Source organism: Callospermophilus lateralis, chromosome 9, assembly GCF_048772815.1.
Source record: "Callospermophilus lateralis isolate mCalLat2 chromosome 9, mCalLat2.hap1, whole genome shotgun sequence".
Classification (NCBI taxonomy): Eukaryota; Metazoa; Chordata; class Mammalia; order Rodentia; family Sciuridae; genus Callospermophilus; species Callospermophilus lateralis.
In genome coordinates, this window is record NC_135313.1 from 8,877,766 (window position 1) to 8,900,127 (window position 22,362).

At 42.0% G+C, this 22,362-nt stretch overlaps 1 protein-coding gene across 1 annotated transcript; it reads left to right on the plus strand.

The window, feature by feature from the left end:
* The first annotated feature begins 630 nt into the window (after positions 1–630).
* Slc16a14 (solute carrier family 16 member 14) lies at positions 631–21,955 on the plus strand. Its single transcript, XM_076866420.1, has 4 exons — positions 631–889; positions 6,186–6,329; positions 8,295–9,272; positions 21,804–21,955. Exons 1-4 carry the CDS (start codon positions 631–633, stop codon positions 21,953–21,955), a joined length of 1,533 nt encoding a protein of 510 aa, XP_076722535.1.
* Positions 21,956–22,362: the final 407 nt, after the last annotated feature.

Below are 22,362 nucleotides of genomic sequence, written 5' to 3' on the forward strand. Positions count from 1 at the left end.
AATTGACCAACAACCATTTCCACTTGTTGTAGGCAACAGTCTGTTGTATTAACTTGAACACAGAGGCCCCCACACAACCTCCATCCCCCTCATTCTCAGCCAAGTAGCTAACTCCCTAGTTCACCAAAGAAATTAGACATCAGCACGACTTTCCATCCCACCACTGACCGTCTTAGCTCTGCCCCTGACCCTTCTCCAGGCTCTGGCTGATCAGGACTAACCCATCCCACCACCCCTGGGATTAGTTTTCACCGTTATCATCATCGTCATTATCACCCTCTTTCTCTCTCTCTCTTCCATTTTTTCTTCTTCTTTTCTCCCTCTTTCTCCCCCTTTCTCCCTACTCTCCCTTCATGTCCTTTGTCACCCAGGGAAAGTCACTTCACTTCTCGGAGTCTATTTCTAAGATTTTAATACTTACGCATGGGATGACTGCAAAGGTGAAACAGGTTTCATAAAAGCATTTAATCCTGTGAAGAGGTAGGACGTGTTCCCAAATCTGCACAGTGACAAGATCAATCTGATGTGACACTGGAGCCACTACCCAAAGAATATGAGGATAATTTTTTTTGTTTTGTTTTGATGTTCCATTAAGTTACTTGTTCTCTGTATTACAGAAAATCTTGGAAAATGTACACAAGTCATGAAGATATTGGCTATGACTTTGAAGAGGACCCCAAGGATAAGAAGACAGTTAAGCCCCACCCAAACATTGATGGCGGATGGGCTTGGATGATGGTCCTTTCTTCCTTTTTTGTGCACATCCTCATCATGGGCTCCCAGATGGCCCTGGGAGTCCTCAACGTGGAGTGGCTGGAGGAGTTCCACCAGAGCCGCGGCCTGACTGCATGGGTCAGCTCCCTGAGCATGGGCATCACCTTGATTGTCGGTAGGTTCCCAGAGCAGCCTGCCCTAACACTGAGTGAGGAGACGACAGTTCCCCATTTTAAGTGGTCCCTTGTCCTTTTAGATTAAAGATTAGTGATGTTGCTGGTTTCATTGCGGTAAAATATAAAGAATTTAAATTTACCATTTTAACCATTTTTAGGTATGCAGTGTAGGGCCATTGAGTACATTTATATTGAACAACCCTCCCTGCATCTGCAGGACATTTTCACTTTCCCAAATTGAAACTCTGGTGTCCTCAGTCAACACCAGCTCTCCATCCCCACCTCCCCACCCCTGGCCACCACCATTCTCTCTAGGAATTCGACTCTTCCAGGCATGTCAGGTAAGTGGGAACGTACAGTATTTACCCTTTTTGTGTGACATGCCTGCTCAGTGTTGCCCAATTCAGAGCACTTTAAACAGAGATCACAAAAAAGACTTCTTTTGTCTCAAACTATTTTCATAATTGTTTTAATTCCTTATCTGTCATTACAAATATCTGCTTGTTTAACATTTATGAATTCTTTTTTAAAAGAGAAGGGGGGTGGACATTGTAGCTTAGTAGTAGATCACTTGTCTAGCACGTACAAAGCCCTACGTTCAATTCTTAGCATAATAATAATAGCATAATAATAATAATAATATTTTAAATTAAAGTAGCAGTCTTATTTTAAAGTCCTAATTTTTTTTATTTGAAATACCATTGATTATCTGTTATGTAAAAAATCTATTAAGCTGTTTTGAGAAAGGTTACCGGTATACCTAACAGGAAGAAATAATAAAATATTCTTGTATTTTCTATTAGATGAAACCACACAGCCATCTACAAATCTTACATAGTTGGAGCTACTAACCAAGGAAGTTATTATAAATACAATGCTATTATGGCTATTGTGTTTTAGTTTGGAAATCAAACTACTTTTACCATCAACTAATATTTAATGAGCATCCATCATACACACCAAGTGTCCTTACATTAGCTCATTTAATTGTATTTAATTTTATTAATCATTTGAGGTAATTATCATTGTACCTGAACATTTTCAGTAGTTTCACCTAAAAATAAAATAATGCCTATAATTCAAATAACTCAGGAGGCTGAATCAGGAAGATTCCAAGTCGGAGGCCAGCCTCAACAACTTAGCAAGACCCCATCTCAAAAAAAAAAAAAAAAAATAGAAAGGGCTGAGGATGTAGTTCAGTGATGAGTACCACTGGGTTTAATTTTTGGGACTGCAAAAAATAAATTAGTTAATTTAATATTTGTAAATCATTTTTATATGTAACATTATTGACTGATACCTTTAATTCTGCATTCATCTTGTTAAAACTAGGACTGTTTGTCATATGAAAAATTGAGGCAAGACTGGCATGGTGGTGCCCCTCTGTAATTCCAGCAACCTGGGTGGCTGACACAGAAGGACTACAAGTTTGAAGTCAGACCCTGTCTGTTAAATTGCTGTCTATTATCCTAAGCTTCCTAACACACGGTGGCTGCTGATATGTTGAATAATGTGAGGGAATCTTTGCAAACCAAAAACTACATAACAGTTCCCCTTTATTTAGTACCTACTGCATACCAAGTACATTTTATATAGACCGTCTCATTCATTCTATAACACTGGAGGCCAACCTTCTTCTCTGAGAAGGGAAGATCATGTAATGCTTAAACATTGAGTAACTCTCTCAAGCTTCAAACCTAGTCTGTTGGGCTCCAGTGCTGCTACATCAAATGAGAACTGAAAAGATATTAGAAATGAATAAGTGTAAATTGTTTTCATTTTCAAATCATTGAGAACACATTTTGTTTATCTCTCTTTTTTTTTTTTTTTTCTTTATTTCTTGGTACTGGGAAGTGACCCAGGGGCCCTCAACCACATGAGATACATCCCTAGCCCTTTATGAAATTTTATATTTTGAGATGGGTCTCATTCATTTATGCAGACTGGCCTCAAACTTGCACCCTCCTGCCTCAGCCTTCTGAGTTGCTGGGCGTACACATGTGCCTTACTGCGCCTGGCACCTCTTTTAAATTAAAAAAGAAAAAAAAATCATGAATTTTGTTGCAACAATTTGCATATGGCAAATCCAACAAATATGTATCATTTCCTTCTTACAAGCATGGATTTGCCAGTGTCCTGCAGGAGGTCCCAACTTTTAAAGAAATGTAATCACCTCCTTCTTAACTAGAACAGCTTTGTGATGACAGCTCTTTGAATAATTCTCGGTGGGGAATCCTCAGGCTTCAGACACAGTTTACTTGCTAAGCAGATTTAGAGCTGAAGTTGTCAATCTTGGCTGCATAACAGAACGACCTGGGGAGCTTTTAAAAATCCCGATGCTCAGGCTGCACCTGGACCATTAAACCAGAATCCCGTGGGATGGGCTCTGAGCATGTCAAGTGAGTCCAGTGTTGAGCCAACGCAGATGGCCATTGGTTTAGAGGCTCCTGACTCTTTACCCTGCTCCCTTCCCCCTGGCAAGACTCCACTGGCCTTGAACTTTCTCCAGCATCAGATGCTGCAGCAGGCAAAACAGGCTGATTTCCTGAGGGATCTCCTGCAGCGATGGCACTGTGTGATGCAGGAAGTGGTCCAGGACTCGGACTCCTGAAGAGGAAGAAGCCTGATCATGTGCATAATCCCATTCCAAACACCAAATTACTCTTCCAAGGGCTGTGTCCCAACGTTATTGCTCCCTCTCTCCCCAGAGTGTGTGCAGGGAGTTTTTTTCTTTTTTATTTTGAGGCAATGGCAATTGTATCTTGGTGATGCTGACTGGACCATGAGCAATAGTTAAATAATGAAACTGAGTCAGAAAGCTTGGGTTTAGGTTCAAATTCCATTTTTTTAATTTTTAAAATTCATTTATTTTTATTTTCAAGTTGCCATTGCTCTTGTTGTTTTGGGCACTGGGGATTGGACACAGGCAGGGGCTCTTTACCATTGCGCTACATCCCCAGGCTTTCTATTTCTAATTTTGAGACAGGGTCTTGCTAAGTTTTCCAGGTTGGCCTTGAATTTACAGTCTTCCTGCCTCTGCCTCTTGAGTAGCTGGATTACAGACGTGCACCGCCTGGAAGAATCCCTTTTCTTTTTTTTTTTTTTTTTTACGTCTACATTTCATAACTATGGAGAATTGACAGCATTTCTGCTCTGACTCTACTCAACTAGAAAGCCAGACTGTTATCAACTTAATGTTATCAACTATTATTAATTTAATATTTTTATCAGTAAAGGAGTTAATACTTTCTGTCTGGCTTATAAATTCCTCCAGATGTGAATATTTGCACTGACTTGGGGGATTTCCTCCTTTTTCATCACCCCCCTTAATGTCTCCTTAGTGCACTGTTTCATAAACATACAGTATCTGGGAAACACTTGCTTCTGGGCCCGGTTCTGTAATGTGGAAAATACTGTGCTGCTGCACTGTGACCTATTGACCTTTCGTATCTTAAAAGGGCTGTTGACAGCTAACCCATGAGTCATGCATTTTTTTCTTTTTTACCCACTCATCCAAGTTTGGCATGGTCAAGTAACCAGTGGTTTTAGAAATAAAGAAAAAGAAGTCCAAGTAACCTCTTCAATTATGGTGTCTGATTTCACTTACCCCAACAGTTCCATCAGATGTTTGTTCAAATGAGCTTATTTTACATTTTAGATGATGTGCATATTTTAATATATAGCATACATTATATTTATATAAAATATATTAAATCATTCTGAGAGGTATGATCTACTGTACTATTTTCTGTAATGCAACAGGGTCAATTAAATTAACAAGTCATCTTCATAATGTTCAGGATTAGGCACTTTCAAAAACACTAGACAGGACTAGGAGTGTAGCTCAGTTTAGAATGTTTGCTTAGCATGCATGACCCTGGGTTTGATCCCAGGACTACCAATCAAAAAAAAAAAACTAGACAAAATAAACTCATTAGCAAACTGTGGACCCAAATATGAAGATAGTTAGAACTTTAAAAGAAATTTTTACTTTAGTGTGGCTGTGTGCAGTGGCAGAAGTCTATAATTCCAGCATCTCTAGAGACTGAGGCAGGAACACAGGTTCAAGCCCAGCATCAGCAACTTAGCAAGAAAGCAAGAACCTGTCTCAAAATAAAAATAGCTGGGGATGTCACTCAGTGGTAGAGCATCCTGGGTTCAATCCTAAGTTCCAAAAAAAACAAAAGAAAAAGTTTTTTAAACTTTAGTTTGGGCTAGAAGGGGAAGCTCCTTAGAGCCTAAAAAGTTTTTAATTTGGAATATTCCCATCTGAATATAGAGTTTCTTAACCATATAGAATAAGTAATAACAATCATAAATGAACCATCGCTCTGAACATTGAGTATGAATTACTATTTGAGAAAGAAATCGTAGAATACAAGTCAAGCATTTGACTTCGAGACATTAGACATCACCACAAAATTATGGAGAAAAAAAAAGTTAAGAATTAGAGCATTAGAGTAAAGGAGGTCATCGGGAGGTGATTCCTATAAAGCCGTGCCGTGCCTTCAGGTGGATTCCTGAATCTCCACCCAGTGTTGTGAATGCGTGGCCTGGTGGGTCCACCTGGGCTGGCGGGGTCAGGAGGGACTAAGTGTGCTGAAGGGTGACAGTGAGTCCTTTTCGGCATGGTCTGCATTGGGGTGTCCTCAGGATCGCGGGTCATAGGTTCCCTGGGTGAAGCACAGGAGTTCTGAGAACCCCTTTCCTGGGCTCCCTTTAGATCTGGAATCAAAACCACAGTTGTGTAAAGAGGCCAAACAAATGGCATAAATGAGGCGGGAGTGGGAGGTCAGCAGGTGTGAGACCAGAAGGAAGAGTGGAGACTTGTGCCACCTGGACGGTGTGTGACCCAGCAGGGGTCGGGGGACAGGGCATATGCTCCAGCTCATCTCAGCTGTGTGGGAAGGTAGTATGTGTTGCCACTAGGTTTTTTTCTTTTTTAAAATGTTAGCAACCAATTTCAAGTATTTCAAACCTCATTTGGGATCAAAACGCATCTACAGGCTGGATATCACCCCTGTTCCTCTAGTTAAGGATGTCTGTTGCAGTTTATTCGTCTCTTTATGTCAGGTCTGTTCACCTTGAAAACCTAGAGCTTTGTGCATTTGGATGAGATAGAGTTCTATCCGTCTCTGTGTGCTAGGAGGACTTTGTATGTAAAGCTGTGTTTTGATGCTGTCTTATTTATCAACTCTAGTAGTGTTTCATTCTTTGTCTTTACATGAGGATGCACTAAGAAAGCATGAATATGAAATGCCACTAGTCAATTCCCTTCCTAACCCTCTGTGACAGGACCTTTCATCGGCTTGTTCATTAACACCTGTGGGTGCCGCCGGACTGCCATCATCGGTGGGCTGCTGAACTCCCTGGGGTGGGTGCTGAGCGCCTATGCTACAAACGTGCATTGTCTTTTTTTTACCTTCGGAGTGGCAGCTGGTAAGCATATTTTGTTTTTGTTTTTAATTTGATTTTTATGTTTTACTAGGCATTTTGGCAATGGATTTAATTGTGGAGAAAAGAGAACCATTAAAACATTCTGTTCTGTCTTCTCTGCCGCACCCCACCCTACACTCCAGGAAACCATTTTTAATGTAGGATGATAAATGCACCATAAGTGTGGGAAACCAGCCTAACAACTGTCCTGGGCCTCCCTAATGATTCAGATCAAGTTTCCAATAGGAGGTTCTAAATGTTAGCCCTTTCTAATGTGAAAAACAGGAAACGGAGGGTAGCAACGCAGGCATAGGAAAATAGACAAATGTTAAGGAAATTAATAACGTTCTCTCATCTAATAACTGTAGAATCAAGCATGAATCAGAATAATCCTTTACTCTCTCAGCCCTGTTCAAATTAACGAAATAGCGTAAAATCCACATGTATGTAGGGTTTGAAGAAGCAAGCTAGAGCACCATGAGGCTGTCGTTACCCAGGGAGCAGGCAAAATTGACTGCTGGGCAGTGCGGTTTGCATATCCGCTCTGCAAAATGTATTCCCAGCCGTAATTTCCTTATCCACAGGTAGTGGGATTCTCAGGATGAGTAGCCACTTCCTTGCGCAGCTGTGAACCTGGTCCAGCCTGACATTTTGAGTCCAGAGCAAAAGTGCTCCTAATAAATGACACATTGCATGAGAGAGAAAAGTTCCAGTTTGGAGTGCTGACCTTTTTTTAACCACTTCCCTGTGTGACTTTGATCCAGTTACTTAACCTACTTATATACTTCAGTTTCCTTATTTGCAGAGTAGGAGATGAAGAGCGCTTGGATCACATGGTTATGGAAAGGAGTGGATGAGATAATTTGTATGAAGCCCTTGGCACAATGCTTGACACATAATAAAGGGCTCCGCAGATGTTAGCTAATGTCTAAGTATGTACTTTAAGTGTAATATAAATATTCTATTATAAGTTAAGTATATGCCTTGTGAGGCAGGGGGTGAACTCAAAAACCTGTTGTTTCCATGAATGGCCAAGTTATTTCTCTAAAATTTACTTCTACACACACACACACACACACACACACACACCACTTTTGTATCCTTGGAAGCATAGTTTGAAAACCATTGATGTGAAAGACCTGATAACAATTCTTGGTGGTGCACACCTGTAATCCCAGGGGCTTGAGAGGCTGAGGCAGGAGGATGACAAGTTCAAGGCCAGCTTCAGCAACTTAGTGAGGCCCTACGCAACTTAACAAGACCCTGTCTCAAAATAAAGAGTGGAGGATGTGGCTGCATGGTTAAGGCCCCTGGGATCAATCCCTGGTACAAAAACATCAGCAAAACTTAAGATGTCTTCCATGGGTGGTTTAGAAATTCTTTCCCATAATAGCCCAATGAAAAGAGCCAGCCAGCACTGAGAATTTTTTGGTTATAGATGAGGAGATTAAATGCTCCTTTTACTGAGAGGAAAGAGAGCCACACTGGGGTCTCTGGGAGAACTCTGGGAGGACTCACAGGACCCCTCATGAACTTCATCTTCAAAGCTGGGACTTGAGATTTATTCATCATTTAGAGATTTCAATGGTCAGACTGTGTTTAAAATGGGATTTTGTTCATTACTGTTAATTGCTTATTGATCTCAAGTAACATTATTGCACGTTCGTTCACTCATTATTCATTCATCTGCTGAACACCTATTTACGGAGCAAGGAAGTAGCTGTTTTTGTTTTGTTTTGAACCGTAGGGATTGAACCCAAGGGTACAGCCCTTTTTATTTTTATTTTGACCCAGTCTCACTGAGTTGCGAGGCTGGCCTTGGACGTGTGATCCCCCTGCCTCAGCCTGCAGAGTGGGGATTGCGGGTGTGCCCTGCCGTGTCCGGCCAGCGGGGATCTTTGAATGCTGACCTTCTGGCTCTGGTCACTGAGGCCACACGGTGTGCTTTTCCTCCCTCTCGCCCCACAGGCCTCGGCAGTGGGATGGCCTACCTCCCAGCAGTGGTCATGGTGGGGAGGTATTTTCAGAAGAGACGAGCCCTGGCCCAGGGCCTCAGCACCACAGGGACAGGATTTGGTACATTCCTGATGACCGTGTTGCTGAAGTACCTGTGTGCTGAGTATGGATGGCGGAACGCCATGTTCATCCAGGGTGCCGTGGCCTTAAACCTGTGTGTTTGTGGTGCGCTCATGAGGCCCCTCTCCCCTGGGAAAGACACAAACCTGCCAGAGGGGAAAGATGCCCGGGTCCTGCCAGCTTGCTCCGTGGAGTCCGTGAAGTCCGCTGGGCCGCTGGGCAGAATGGAAGAAAAGGATGGTGGACCCGGGAACGAAGAGACCCTCAGTGACCTCCAAGCCCAGGAGTGCCAAGGTCAGGCCCGGCACAGGAAGAACATGTGTGCTCTCCGGGTTCTGAAGACCGTGAGCCAGCTCACCATGAGAGTCCGGAAGGGCTTCGGGGACTGGTACTCGGGCTATTTTGGGGCATCGTCACTCTTTACCAATCGAATGTTTGTCGCCTTTGTTTTCTGGGCTTTGTTTGCCTACAGCAGCTTTGTCATTCCTTTTATCCACCTGCCAGAAATAGTCAATTTGTATAATTTATCGGAGCAGAACGATGTTTTCCCTCTGACTTCGATCATAGCAATAGTCCACATCTTTGGGAAAGTGGTCCTGGGCGCCGTGGCCGACCTGCCCTGCATCAGCGTCTGGAACGTCTTCCTACTGGCCAACTTCACCCTCGTCCTTAGCATTTTCATTCTGCCATCCATGCACACGTACGCCGGCCTGGCTGTCATCTGCGCTCTGATCGGGTTTTCCAGCGGTTATTTCTCCCTAATGCCCGTGGTGACCGAGGACCTGGTTGGCATCGAACACCTGGCCAACGCCTACGGCATCATCATCTGTGCTAACGGCATCTCCGCCTTGCTGGGACCTCCGTTTGCAGGTAAGCTCCCTGGGTTCCAAGAGCCTGTGTGCTTGCAGGCAGGCAGGTGGGTTCCACCGGTGATAAAGTACAAGATGGAGTTGGAAGGAAGTGTACAGCCCACTCCCTATATCTTCCCATTCTTGCCTCCTGATTGAAGTTGAGCAAATTAAAGGCCATTCTTCCATGCAGAATGGAGACGAACCTCTGATCCTTAGCTGTGTGATGGGTCAGCCAGGCCAGGAGAGCGAGGAAATAAAGGTGACATGGGATACAGCAGGGTCCCTGTGTCCTCTGAAGAAGGCTGCCTCTGCTAGGGCCCAACAGTGCTGAGAGAGCTGTGGGTGTAGCTCAGGGGCAGAGCGCTTGCCTAGCATGATCCAGGTCCTGGATCAGTCCCCAGCTCTGCCAAAATAAATTGATTAATTAAATAAATAAAGACATACTGAAAATTATTGCCAGATCTTACATTGTTACTGTCTCCCCTTCCCTACCGCCCGCCCCAGGAGGAGCTGGGAGTCTGGTCTCTCAGTTGGCATTTCTAGATTTTCAAAACGCCAAGTAGGTCCATGGGTTGGATCTGTCCACTGTTAGTTCCCAACTCTAATGAATTGCCATAAACTCTAATGAATTGCCAAATTGTTTCAAATGATTTGGATTCGTCGTCTTACTCTTGGGGAGGTCAGAGTCCAAAGTGGGTCTCTTGGGCTAAAATCGGGGTGTAGGCAGAGCTGAGTTCCTTGGGGGCTCTGGCCCTTGCCAGCGCCTAGAGTCCACCTGCTTTCCTTGGCTTGTGGCCCCTGTTTCATCTTCTAAGCCAGCAGCATATTGTCTTTCCATCTCTCCCTCTGATTCTGAGAACCTGCCTCCTCCTTTCACCTGTGAGGCTGTGACTCCAGGCGCCTACCTGGGCGATCAGGGTAACGGCCCCCCTCAGCTTACTCCCATGGTAAATGTGAGCTCCAAGGCCCATGGGCATCTGTGGGGGTGGGTGCTTTCTTCCCACCACAGCCTAGAAGCCACGGTGGACCACATCTGGGTAGCATCTCTCCCACGCACTCACTTCATCTCATCAGAGATCGCGCTCCTTGCTCTGGCCACACCAGAGGAGCCCTGAGGCTCACCACCCTGAGGAGCCCTGTGTCCGGACCAGAACCTCCTGGGTCTGTTGTTGGAGCAGGGCTTGGGCTTGTGGAGATGGCAGTCAAGCTTGGGCAGGTGGTCAGTCTCCCAGACTCCAGGTGCTGGGCAAAAGTGACAAGGTCCATCCTCTGACAAGAACAGGAGGCAGAAGTGCAGATTGGTGGGACCAGACATCGACACGAAGGTGCTGCTGTGAAGTGGTGGGTGGCCAGCTCGGCTGGGGTTGTGAGAGCTGCCGGAGGCTCAGTGCAGGGTCCCAGGCTGACCTGAAAGCCCCCCCACACCCCGCTTGGTGCCCCTCTGCTAGCTACCCTCCTGTCCAGCCTCTGCAGGCCCTTTATTCTCATATCCTCTGGCACAAATACCTCCTCCCAGTGTCTGGAGAAACCCCCTGGGTGCAGGACAAGGCCCTCCCTTCCCCGTCTCAGCCTTTCCAGTCACCTCCTCTCTTTGCCCCCGACCCCGGATGGCAGAAAGCTTGGGCCAATAAAGTCGCCCTTGGAGTTGGAGTCTGAGGATTTGGTCTCACAGAGCCCGCAGTTCTGGCAGCTGGATGGCTAAGGAGAGAGGCCCAAGAATCACTTCAGGAAAACCATAGACTACAGGGCCCCTCCAGGATCAAGGGCTCCTGTTCCCTGTCTATGCACAGGGGTGCAGATGTAGCATATTTAGGTGACAGTGAACAACTGCAGCAATGCAACAAACTATTCTGGCAGCCAAAAGGTCTAAAATTGCTCATGATTTTACCATGCAGAATTCTCTATCAATCAGTTAGGAACGTATTGTTACAACCCCCTATAGTTTAAACAGATTTAATTGGATTACATAACCAGAAATAGAGAGTCCAGGATCTGGATGATAATGAGATGATGTCCCTGCAATCTTCTTGGCCTTTTCCTCGTGCTAGTTGCCTCATGATCACGCAATAGTTCTTGTAACTCCAGCCACTACACCATCATTTGTAACAGAGAGGGGGAAGGAGGACAGCAGGCTCAGTCCTAGCAGAATTTTACTTACATCTGGTTGGCTAGAACTGCAGGGAGCTGGAAATTGAAGTATTTCACTTTTCAGAAATCTGTTCAAGAACAAAAAGAAAATAATTGGAATTGGAGGTTGGATCATTCAACCAGGGGCACCTACAGGAATGTTAAATATCCACTGAAGGACATTCATGGTAACTGCTCTACTCTCGATCCTTCAGATGTGTCTTATGTGGAAGTGGAAACTGCTGTTGGTGGTTCTTTGCATGATGCAGGGGTACTTTCCGTTTCTACTGGTCAGTCTGGGTTTATTTTTATACCCTCACACGTCAACAGCAGCATCACAACAAAGCATGAGGGGGACCATAATTCATGATCAATGCTGAGGCATGGAAGCTTGCCGGCATGCTTTCCTTATCCAGTTCCATGTTCGCATCCTTCTCACCCACGTGTATCCCCAAGGGCCACCTTCTGTGGACAAGAAAGGAGTTGCAAGCAGAGGACAGGGAGTTCTGCCCAACCCCCAGTCACCAGGCCTTATCTCGGCCTCCTTCCAGTTCCTCCCCAGCAGCAGATTCTGTAGCGGAATATGTTCCATTCTGCCATGTGATTCCACCACGCATGATATTCATGGTTGAGAACCCCCAGGAGAGCACAGCAGATTGCCAGGCCGGGGCTCCAGAGCCAGTGATCTGATGGGCTCTCTAGGCCAGCAACACCTCCTTCTCAGATTTGTGGGTTTCCTCTCCTCCCACTGAATCCATGCACTCCCTAATGGTGAATGGCATTCGCTGGCCACTGCGCTGTGTTTAATTCATTGGCTTTTCAGGCCGAGAAGCCGATGTTGCAATGAGACACCAACCCAGCATTTATGCACCATAGGGTCGGGGTGACTGGCGACATGAGTGACTAAATAACCACATTAGATTCTTGCTAGAAATTCAAAATGGGCCAGAAATTGCTGCTTAGCTGGGTGTGCTGCAAGGAAAATTACTTGTTCACACATTATTCTTTTCTTTCTTTCTTTCTTTTTTTTTTAATGGGTTCAGAAATAAGTGTCTCCCACTTCCCAGAGAATTTTCTACTGGCATTAAAAATTCTGGTATAATTTAGTACCATGTTAGACAATCACACATTTTCACTTAAGAAAAGAATGTACAGTCCAAGATACCACACAGAAATTTCAACTGTGTCATTAGGTAATGCCAGCTTCTTGATCTAATTCATGTTATCATATTGCTGAACATTCGCTTCATCTCCTTTGAGGTGTGATGTTAGCAGATACTTTCTAGATGTTTCTAGCGTATACAGTCAAGCAAAACTCAGCCACCAGCTTTGGCTGAACAAAGGTCTATACATATCTTCTCCCTGCACGTGCAGTCGTTAATACCTTAACGATCATTTGCAATATTTTATACCATAGCTGGGAACATTTTTGGATAAGAAAAACAGCTATAGCTTCTCATCTGAAAAGTGAATGAAGTTTAACAGGGAACCAGATTTTATCTTGAAGCTGTTGATTTGAATTAATGGTCAGATAAGGATTGCCAGAATCCCAAGTTCAAACCAAGGAACTGAGATATGACCTCTGAAGAGGTGGTGGAGGATGAATGAAGCCAACGACTTGCCACATCTTCTCCAGGAATGAGTATCCACGTGTGCTGGGGGCGAAAGCTCATGATTAAGTACTGTTTTGCATCTGACTGAGTTTGAGTTCAAAATTAGCAGAAATATTAAAATGTTATTTAGAAATAAATCCTAAGGGCAGATTGGAGGAAACCTAGGGGATTAATTGAACATAAAATTGAGGACTATTCCTACAATATGCACCATGTTACATTGTTTGGTAAAACTGGGTGTACCTTAAAAAAAAACTGACAGTTTTGAAACTTGGGGCATGCAAAGATGCTTTCATTAACACTAACAGTTTGAGGGGACAAATGCAAGATTAAAAAAAATAATAATAATTCAACTTGAGGCTATAACATTATGTAATATAATTAACAGACATTTTCTATATTCTGTAGAAAAAAAGATGAGGGATGGGCCAAGGGAAAGGGATCCTAGTATATTTTCAGAGTAGTGGTGTTTATTACAAATCTTCTGCTCTCCACCACTGAAAGGAAACATGTACAGACAAGGAGCCAAGAAAAGTTCATTGGCGGCTCCACAAAATTCAGGTGGGCTGACGAGTAAGCACAGGGCAGCAGGGTGGAGAGGGAGACGGGGCCACATCACAGAACCCTGGAGCTTATGATCAATCATTTCAAACAACAAAGGTGATGAACAGCCTGAAATAAGGACAAATTCATTTTCCAATCAGGTAGGATTTTGTCCTATTTCTGATGTTCATGGTAAGCCGCAGTCAGAGTTCAAATTGTTTCAGCTGTCAGTATTTGTCACTTGGAAACATCATTTCCGTGTTCCATCACTTGACCATAGGAAAAGCAAGGACTTAACTACTCAGACGACAAGGCCAGCTCTCATCAGGGATGAGTGGACTATGAGACCCTCAGACTTTTTACTTTTTCGGGGAGTTGCTGGGGATCAAACCCAGGGCGTTGTGCATGCAAAGCATGTGCTCTACCTCCAAGCTACATCCGCATCCTGAGTTTCCTAGATTGTAGATTGCAGGTAGTCCCATCATATCCTCTCCTTGTAGACACAAACCCCTCTGCCTCACAGGCAGGTGACCTACTCATTTCACCATATTCTCAGTTGTCCCCCGTTACCAACTGCTAACGATGAGCAGAAGTTGGGTGTGTTTTTATGCTAATGTCTATATGCCTTTCAGACTCAATTCTGAAGCTGAATCATTATTTTTGGATTATATGTTTAATCGTTTTTGTTCTTCTTGTCTCAGATTGCAGATTAAGGAAAGATGACAAGGTATTTTACTAAGCCACATCTGAAGAATGTGATATATTTTTTTCTTTCCTATTTTTATATCAAATAACAAATTAAACAACTTGATGAGCTTTTAAAATATATCCAGAATTCATAGTATTTATCTCAAGAAATGAAAGAGTGTGTATTTTTATGGCATTGTTTGCTTTTCTTTATGATGCCTTGACTGACACCTGTAGGCAGATGATCAAGGCTTATTAATTATTCACTTGATACAATAAACAGATACAGGTAACTATCAAACGGCTGAGGGACTGGTTTATACTGTATTGCTTTTGTGTGGTTGATTGTTGGAGGGTGAAGGTTACATTGCACTTATGCATACATTTGCCAATTCGATGCTTTTTAAAGGTATTTTTGAAAAGCATCCAAGAGTATGTTCAGTCATTAAATCATTTATGGGGCTGGGGGTGTGGCTCAGTGGTACAGCCCTTGCCTGGCATGCAGGAGGCCCTGGGTTCCAACCCCAGCACTGGGGAAAAAAAAAAAAGAAATCTTTATCTTTTTAAGTTTTTGCTAACCAATACAATTACCTAAATGGAAAAAGTGAGTAATCAAAATTTGTGCTTTACCATAAGTAAAATTTATGGTGTAGCTAAGTCTTAGTTTGCATAGTTGACTTTGTTAGATCAGTGGCTTGAGACTGACTCTCAGAATTAATCACTCAAGTAAAAAAAATATATTTCACAGTTTCCAAGATACATTTCTTTTTCACATTTTAGCATCTCTGAAATTAGAATGTATTTTAAGAGTCCTAAGAAAGCATTGAGCCATATTTGAATTGACAAGTAACTTTCTTCCTGAGAAATGAAATAACGGTATATCAATATCTTAGAATACAAGAAATTTATAGTAATAATACATAGTAGTAGCAGCTTAATAAGATTATTATATGAATATGTTAGTTTGTAATAGTGTTGGTATTCAATTCAACAGCTAAGGATGTATCTGGCAATTCCAGGTTTTAAATCTTTAAAGTTTAATAGTTGAGGAAATGTTGATCAACGGGTGCTAAGTTGGAGTTAGGAGCAAGAAGCTCTGGTTTTCTCTTGCACAGTGGGATGCTACAGGTAACAATGGTATAGTGTACATTTTGAAAAGCTAGAATAAAGGATTATGAAGATTTTCACCACAAAGAAACAATAAATGTTTGAGGAGAGATATGTTTAACCATATTTAAACATTACACAATGTTCACATTATCAAAACATTATATGGTGCCCCATTTATAGGTATATTTGTATGTATATGTTAAAAGAATTTAAAAATATAAATAAAATTTTGTAGCTGTAAATGTGAATTTTGTAAAACCTGGAAATGTTGATTCTTTCTGGAACAGATGTTCATTCATCTTCACATACTTCAGAATGAATGAAAGTTCAAATGTCTTCTCTTCTGCCTCTTCTGATATGCCCTAGACACTTTTCCCAAAGAGTGTTGAGGGTTTTAGAGTTTGTACTTGTGAAGAAGAAAATCATTAGATTCACTATTGTTTGTTTGTTTATTCTAATTTGTTATATATGACAGCAGAATGCATTTCAATTCATATTACACATATAGAGCACAATTTTTCGTGTCTCTGGTTGTACACAAAGTCAAGTCACACCATTGATGTCTTCATACATGTCCTTCGAGTAATGATGTCCGTCTCATTCTGTCTTTCCTACCTCCATGCTCCCTCCTTTGCCCTCCCTCCCCTTTGCCCTATCTAAAGTTTCTCAATTCCTCCCATGCCCCCTACCCCTACAATCCCCATTATGGATCAGCATCCTCATATCAGAGATAACATTTGGCATTTGATTTTTGGGGATTGGCTTACTTCAGTTAGCATAATATTCTCCAACTCCATCCTGCAAGTGCCATGATTTTATTCTCTCTTAATGCTGAGTAATATTCCATTGTGCATATATGCCACAGTTTATTTATCCATTCCTCTACTGAAGGACATCTAGGTGGTTCCACAATTTAGCTATTGTGAATTGTGCTGCTATAAACATTGATGTGGCTGTGTCTCTGTTTTAAGTCCCTTGGGTGTAAACCGGGGAGTGGGATAGCTATGGGATAGCTGGGTCACAAGGTGGTTTCATTCCCAATTTTCCAAGGAATCTCCATACTGCTTTCTGTATTGGCTGCATCAACTTGCAATCCCACCAGCAGTGTATGAGTGTACCTTTTTCCCCACATCCTCACTACCACTTATTGTTCTTTGTATTCTTAATAGCTGCCATTCTGACTGGAGTGAAATGAAATCTTAGAATAGTTTGGATTTGCATTTCTTTAATTGCTAGATGTTGAACATTTTTTCATATATTTATTGATTGATTGTATATCATCTTCTGAGAAGTGTCTGTTCAGTTTCTTGGCCCATTTATTGATTTTTTTTCTGGTGTTAAGATTTATGAGTGCTTTATATATCCTAGAGATTAGTGCTCTATCTGTTGTCCATGTGGTAAAAATTTGTTTCCATTTTGTAGATTTACCTGATTGTTTCTTTTCCTGGGAAGAAGCATTTCATTTGAATCCATCCCATTTATTGATTCTTGATTTTAATTCTTGCACTATAGGAGTCTTATTAAGGAAGTCGGAGCCTGTTCTGACATGATGGAGATTTGGACCTACTTTTTCTTCTATTAGGTGCAGGGTCTCTGGTTTAATCCCTAGGTCCTTGATCCACTTGGAGTTGAATTTTGTGCATGGTGAGAGAGTTTTAATTTCATTTTGTTGCATATGGATTTCCAGTTTTCCCAGCACCATTTGTTGAAGAGGCTATCTTTTCTCCAATATATGTTTTTAGTGCCTTTGTCTAATATAAGATAATGTAATTATGTGGGTTAGTCTCTGTGTCCCCTATTCTGTACCACTGGTCTACAAGTCTATTTTGGTGCCAATACCATGTGTTTTTGTTACTATTGCTCTGTAGTATAGTTTAAGGCTTGGTATAGTGATGCCCCTGCTTCACTCTTCTTGCCAAGGATTGCTTTAGCTATTCTGGGTCTCTTATTTTTCCAGATGAGTTTCATGACTGACTTTTCTATTTCTATGAGGAATGTCATTGAGATTTTGATTGGGAATGCATTAAATCTGTATAGTGCTTTTGGTAGTATGGTCATTTTTGACAATATTAATTCTGTCTATCCAAGAACAAGGGAGATCTTTCTACCTTCTAAGGTCTTCTTTAATTTCTTTCTTTAGCATTCTGTAGTTTTCATTGTAGAGGTCTTTCACCTCTTTTGTTGATTCCCAAGGTGGTTTTTTTTTTTTTTTTTTTTTTTTTTGAGGCTATTGTAAATGGAGCAGTTTTCCTAGTTTCTCTTTCAGAGGATTTGTTATTGATGTACAGAAATGACTTTGATTTATGAGTGTTGATTTTTTTTTTTTAAAGAGAGAGTGAGAGAGAGACAGAGAGGGAGAGAGAGAGAGAATTTTAATATTTATTTATTTTTTTAAGTTCTCGGCGGACACAACAACATCTTTGTTTGTATGTGGTGCTGAGGATCGAACCTGGGCCGCACGCATGCCAGGCAAGCGCACTACCGCTTGAGCCACATCCCCAGCCCTGAGTGTTGATTTTATAACCTGCTACTTTGCTGAATTCATTTATTAGTTCTAGAAGTTTCCTGGTGGAATTTTTTGGGTCTTCTAGGTATAAGATCATATTGTCAGCAAATAATGACAATTTAAATTCTTCTTTTCCTATCCATATCCCTTTAATTTCTTTCGTCTGTCTGATTGCTCTGGCTAGAGTTTCAAGAACTATGTTAAATAGAAGTGGTGAAAGAGGACATCCCTGTCTAGTTTTTAGAGGGAATGTTTTCAATTTATCTCCATTTAGAATGATGTTGGCCTGGGGCTTAGCATAAATAGTCTTTTTGATGTTGAGATATGTTCCTGATATCCCTAGTTTTTCTAGTGTTTTGAACAAGAAGGTGTGCTGTATTTTGTCAAATGCTTTCTCTGCATCTATTGAGATGATCATATGATTCTTATGTTTAAGTCTATTGATGTGATGAATTACATTTATTGATTTCTGTACATTGAACCAACCTTTTATTCCTGGGATGAACCCCACTTGATCATGGTGCACTATTTTTTTGACATGTTTTTAGATTCAATTTGCCAGAATTTTATTGAGAATTTTTCCATATATATTCATTAGAAATATTGGTCTGAAGTTTTCTTTCTTTGATGTATCTTTGTCTGGTTTTGGAATCAGGGTGATATTGGCCTCATATAATGAGTTTGGAAGTGCTCTTTTTCTATTTCATAAAATAATTTGAGGAGCATTGGCATTAGTTCTTCTTTAAAGGTCTTGTGGAACTCAGCTGTGTATCAATCCAGTCCTGGGCTTTTCTTGGTTGGTAGGCTACCGATGGTGTCTTCTATTTCATTGCTTGAAACTGATCCGTTTAAATTGTGTATAACATCCTGATTCAGTTAGGGCAAATCACATGACTCTAGAAATTTGTCAGTGCCTTCCATATTTTTTTATTTTATTGGAGTACAAATTTTCAAAATAATTTCTAATTATCTTCTGTATTTCTATAGTGTCCATCGTGATATTTCCTTTTTCATCACGGATGTTAGTAATTTGAGTTTTCTCTCTCCTTCTCTTCATTAACATGGCTACACATTTATCAATCTCGTTTATTTCTTCAAAGAAACAACTTTTTGTTTTCTCAATTTTTTCAATCATTTCTTTTGTTTCAATTTTACTGAAACATATGCCAGGCATTTTCATTATAATTGGCCTTGGTGTGGATCTGTTGTGATTTTGTACTTTTGGTGTCCTATAAGCCTCTTGTATGTGATTCTCTGATTCATTCTTCATATTTGGAAAATTTTCTGCTGTTATTTCACTGAATAGATTATTCATTCCTTTGGTTTTGAAATCTATGCCTTCCTCTATCCCAATAATTCTTAAATTTAGTCTTTTTAGGCTTCCCATTATTTTTTTTTTTTTAAAGAGAGAGTGAGAGAGGTAGAAAGAGAGAGAATTTTTTTTTAATATTTATTTTTTAGTATTTGGGGGACACAACATCTTTGTTTGTATGTGGTGCTGAGGATCAAACCCGGGCTGCACGCATGCCAGGTGAGCGCGCTACCACTTGAGCCACATCCCCAGCCCCAGGCTTCCCATTATTAATGAATGTTCTGCTCATGGTTTTTTACCATCTTCACCGTGTGGTCAACATTCTTTTCAAGATTATATATTTTGTCTTTATTGTCTGGTCCTGTCTTCCAAGTGATCTAATCTGTTGGTGATGATTTGTATTGAGCTTTTAATTTGATTTATCGTTTCTTTCATTTCAAGGATTTCTTTTTTTTCAGAACCTCTATCTCCTTATTGAAGTAATGTTTTGCTTCCTGTATTTGTTTATGTAGCTCTTTATCGAAATGACCTTTTGCTGCCTATATTTGCTCTCTTATATCATCCTTTAATTCACAGAACATTTTAATTATGTACATCCTGACCTCCTTCTCTGTCATTTCTTCTGTTGTGCTGGCCATGGATTCTAATAATGCAGTATCTTGATTTGTTTGGGGCACTTTCTTCCCTTGTTTTTTCATGTGGTTCGTGTCTTCCCTTCTAGCACTGTGGAGCTGAGGTGTCACCATTTTTTACCCTATAGGCTTATAGTGTCCCTGAAGAGTTCCAATATCTCTCCTTTGAGGGGGAGAACAATGTAAACAGACCTCAGTACAAACAATATACACCCTTAATCCAAATAGCTGCTATTAAGACATTTACAGTTTGGGCACAATATACAGAAATGGTTCACTGATTATCTACAATATAAATAGTAGGTTTGCAAAATGGTCTTCAGTTTCTGATGGTGGACACAGAACCAGGGGTGAAGTGTAGGATGAGATGTTGTGTGGGTAGGAGGTGAGGATATAGAGTCATTAGATCTTAGGAACCTGTGAAAGAGGGATCTAAAGAAGTTGGTTAGTAGCAGGAAAAGAGAGAGGAAGTGATTTGGGGGAGACAAGAAAGTGGGAAGGCAATAGAATATATAAAATAAACACACATAAATATTAAGAAAAAATTTAAAATGTAAAAATAGGAAATGAAAGAATGTACAACACAACTGTAATATACTATTCAGACGTCCCAGTCCTCAGTACCCTAATTCATGCAAAGTATGTTGGGGATGTGAGGGTGGGAGAATAGAGTGGGAGAAGGAAAAAAAAACTTGAAGGAAGATACAAGGATTGTTTCTGTTGAAGGCCAGTATCTTTCCTGCTTCCCTTCTCATCCAATAGGGGAGGTTGTCTGTTGTTTGCTGGTATCTCCACCCTCAGCCTGGTGAAGGTTACCAGGGTGGAGGGTTGGTCTTGGGTGTGGGGCTCCTGGAAGTGGGGTATAGCACCTGCCTGTCCCCGATGAGAGACTGCACCCCAAGCATCTCCTTTGGGGCCCACTCGTGAGATGTGAGAGCCTGGTCTTATCTCCTTATATCGCCTGTAGACCTTATAATTCCTGGTCTCTAATTTAGTTTCTAAACTGTATCTCACCCACCCGCTCCCTTTCAACTTCCCAATCAGGAACCTTCTCTCCCAAGGTCTTGTGGGCTGCACTCTGGGGGCTGTGCGCCTGTCGCGGAGAGCTGTTTTGTATTGGGCAGTCACTGTGCCGGGTAGCAGCTGCTGGGGAGAGAGAGCAGTTGGGGTCTCTCGGTATCTGCCCAGCTGGTGTACCAAGCTGGGAGTTGCCCCAACTAAAGATGGCAATGAAGGTGACCCAGGGTGGAGGTGGCTGCTTGCAGCAATGGGGTGTTGGGTCAGGTGGGGCTGGGAGGCAGCGCTGGGCCATGTGTTCAGAGATGCGGCTCTGTGGTGTGCAGTGTTATGGCTGAGGGCTGTCTCCAGACCCTGTGTGATGTCCCAGGTGCAGGCAGGCTACCATGTGTAGGTGATATGGCAGTAGCTGCAGAGTTGTCCCAAGATGGAGGCAACTGGGGGAGCCTCACTTTGGTAGGTAGATGTCCTGCGTGGGAGCAGCTGTCGGGGGTCCTCTGATCACTCGCAGAGAAACACTACTCCCACTACTTGAATCCCAGGTCATGGAGTGACACAGTATGCAGCCTCCCTCTAGCTCGCCATCTTGGATCAAAATGTTTCTAGATTCACTTTTAACTGTTGGTTTTGGCCAGGCTGCAGGTTCACCTGAGGGCAGCAAGCCAGGGAGGTGTCCTCAGGGGCCAGCAGCCTCAAGTCCCCAAGTGATTCAACCAATAAGCATAGCCACCCGCAGGCACTGGAAAGACTGACTTGTATAGCAAGCTCTTAAAAATGGCTCACTGAGGGCTGAGGGTGGGTAGCCTAGCAGCGGAGCACTTACCTAGCACATGCGAACCCCAGCTCCAAAAATAATTACGATGATGATAATAATTAATAATAATAGCAGTTAATCAATCCCTATATTTATTGCAGTGGCAATAAATAAATGCCCGTTTTATGTTCTTGAGTTTTTATTCTATCAACTGTATTATACTGAATATGATCTCTTTTTGTTTTGTAGGGTGGATCTTCGACATCACACAAAAATATGATTTTTCCTTTTATATATGTGGTCTGCTTTACATGGTAGGAATACTCTTCTTACTCATCCAACCATGTATTCAAATTATAGAACAATCCAGAAGAAAATACATAGATGGTGCACATGCTTAGTGTCACGTGATTTCAGGTCGGATTTCATTTGTGGTACTCATGCCTACCTCGCTTGGTTGCTGTGAGGAGCCTGTGAGGAGCCTGTGACGGGGGAAGAGCTTTGTAAATGCCATTGTCATTACTTTTTTCGTGTAGCACTGCCTCTGCTTCCAGGCATTGCTGGGGGGTATTAAGGACTACATATGTTTAAGGAAGATGGTGTTTACAGCTTATTAAATCATAGGTACAGATGCCCTCATAAAGACTACTCTCTCTTCTCATTCATCGGGACTAGGATTTTAGATACGAAGACAGGGAATAAGAGCTTTTCAACTCATCTACTTCTTTGCAAGGTGTAACTGAAGCATCTGTATGCTTCCAGAAAGTGTGTGGATAGGTGGGTCTCAAGCCCAAGAATATGACTGGAT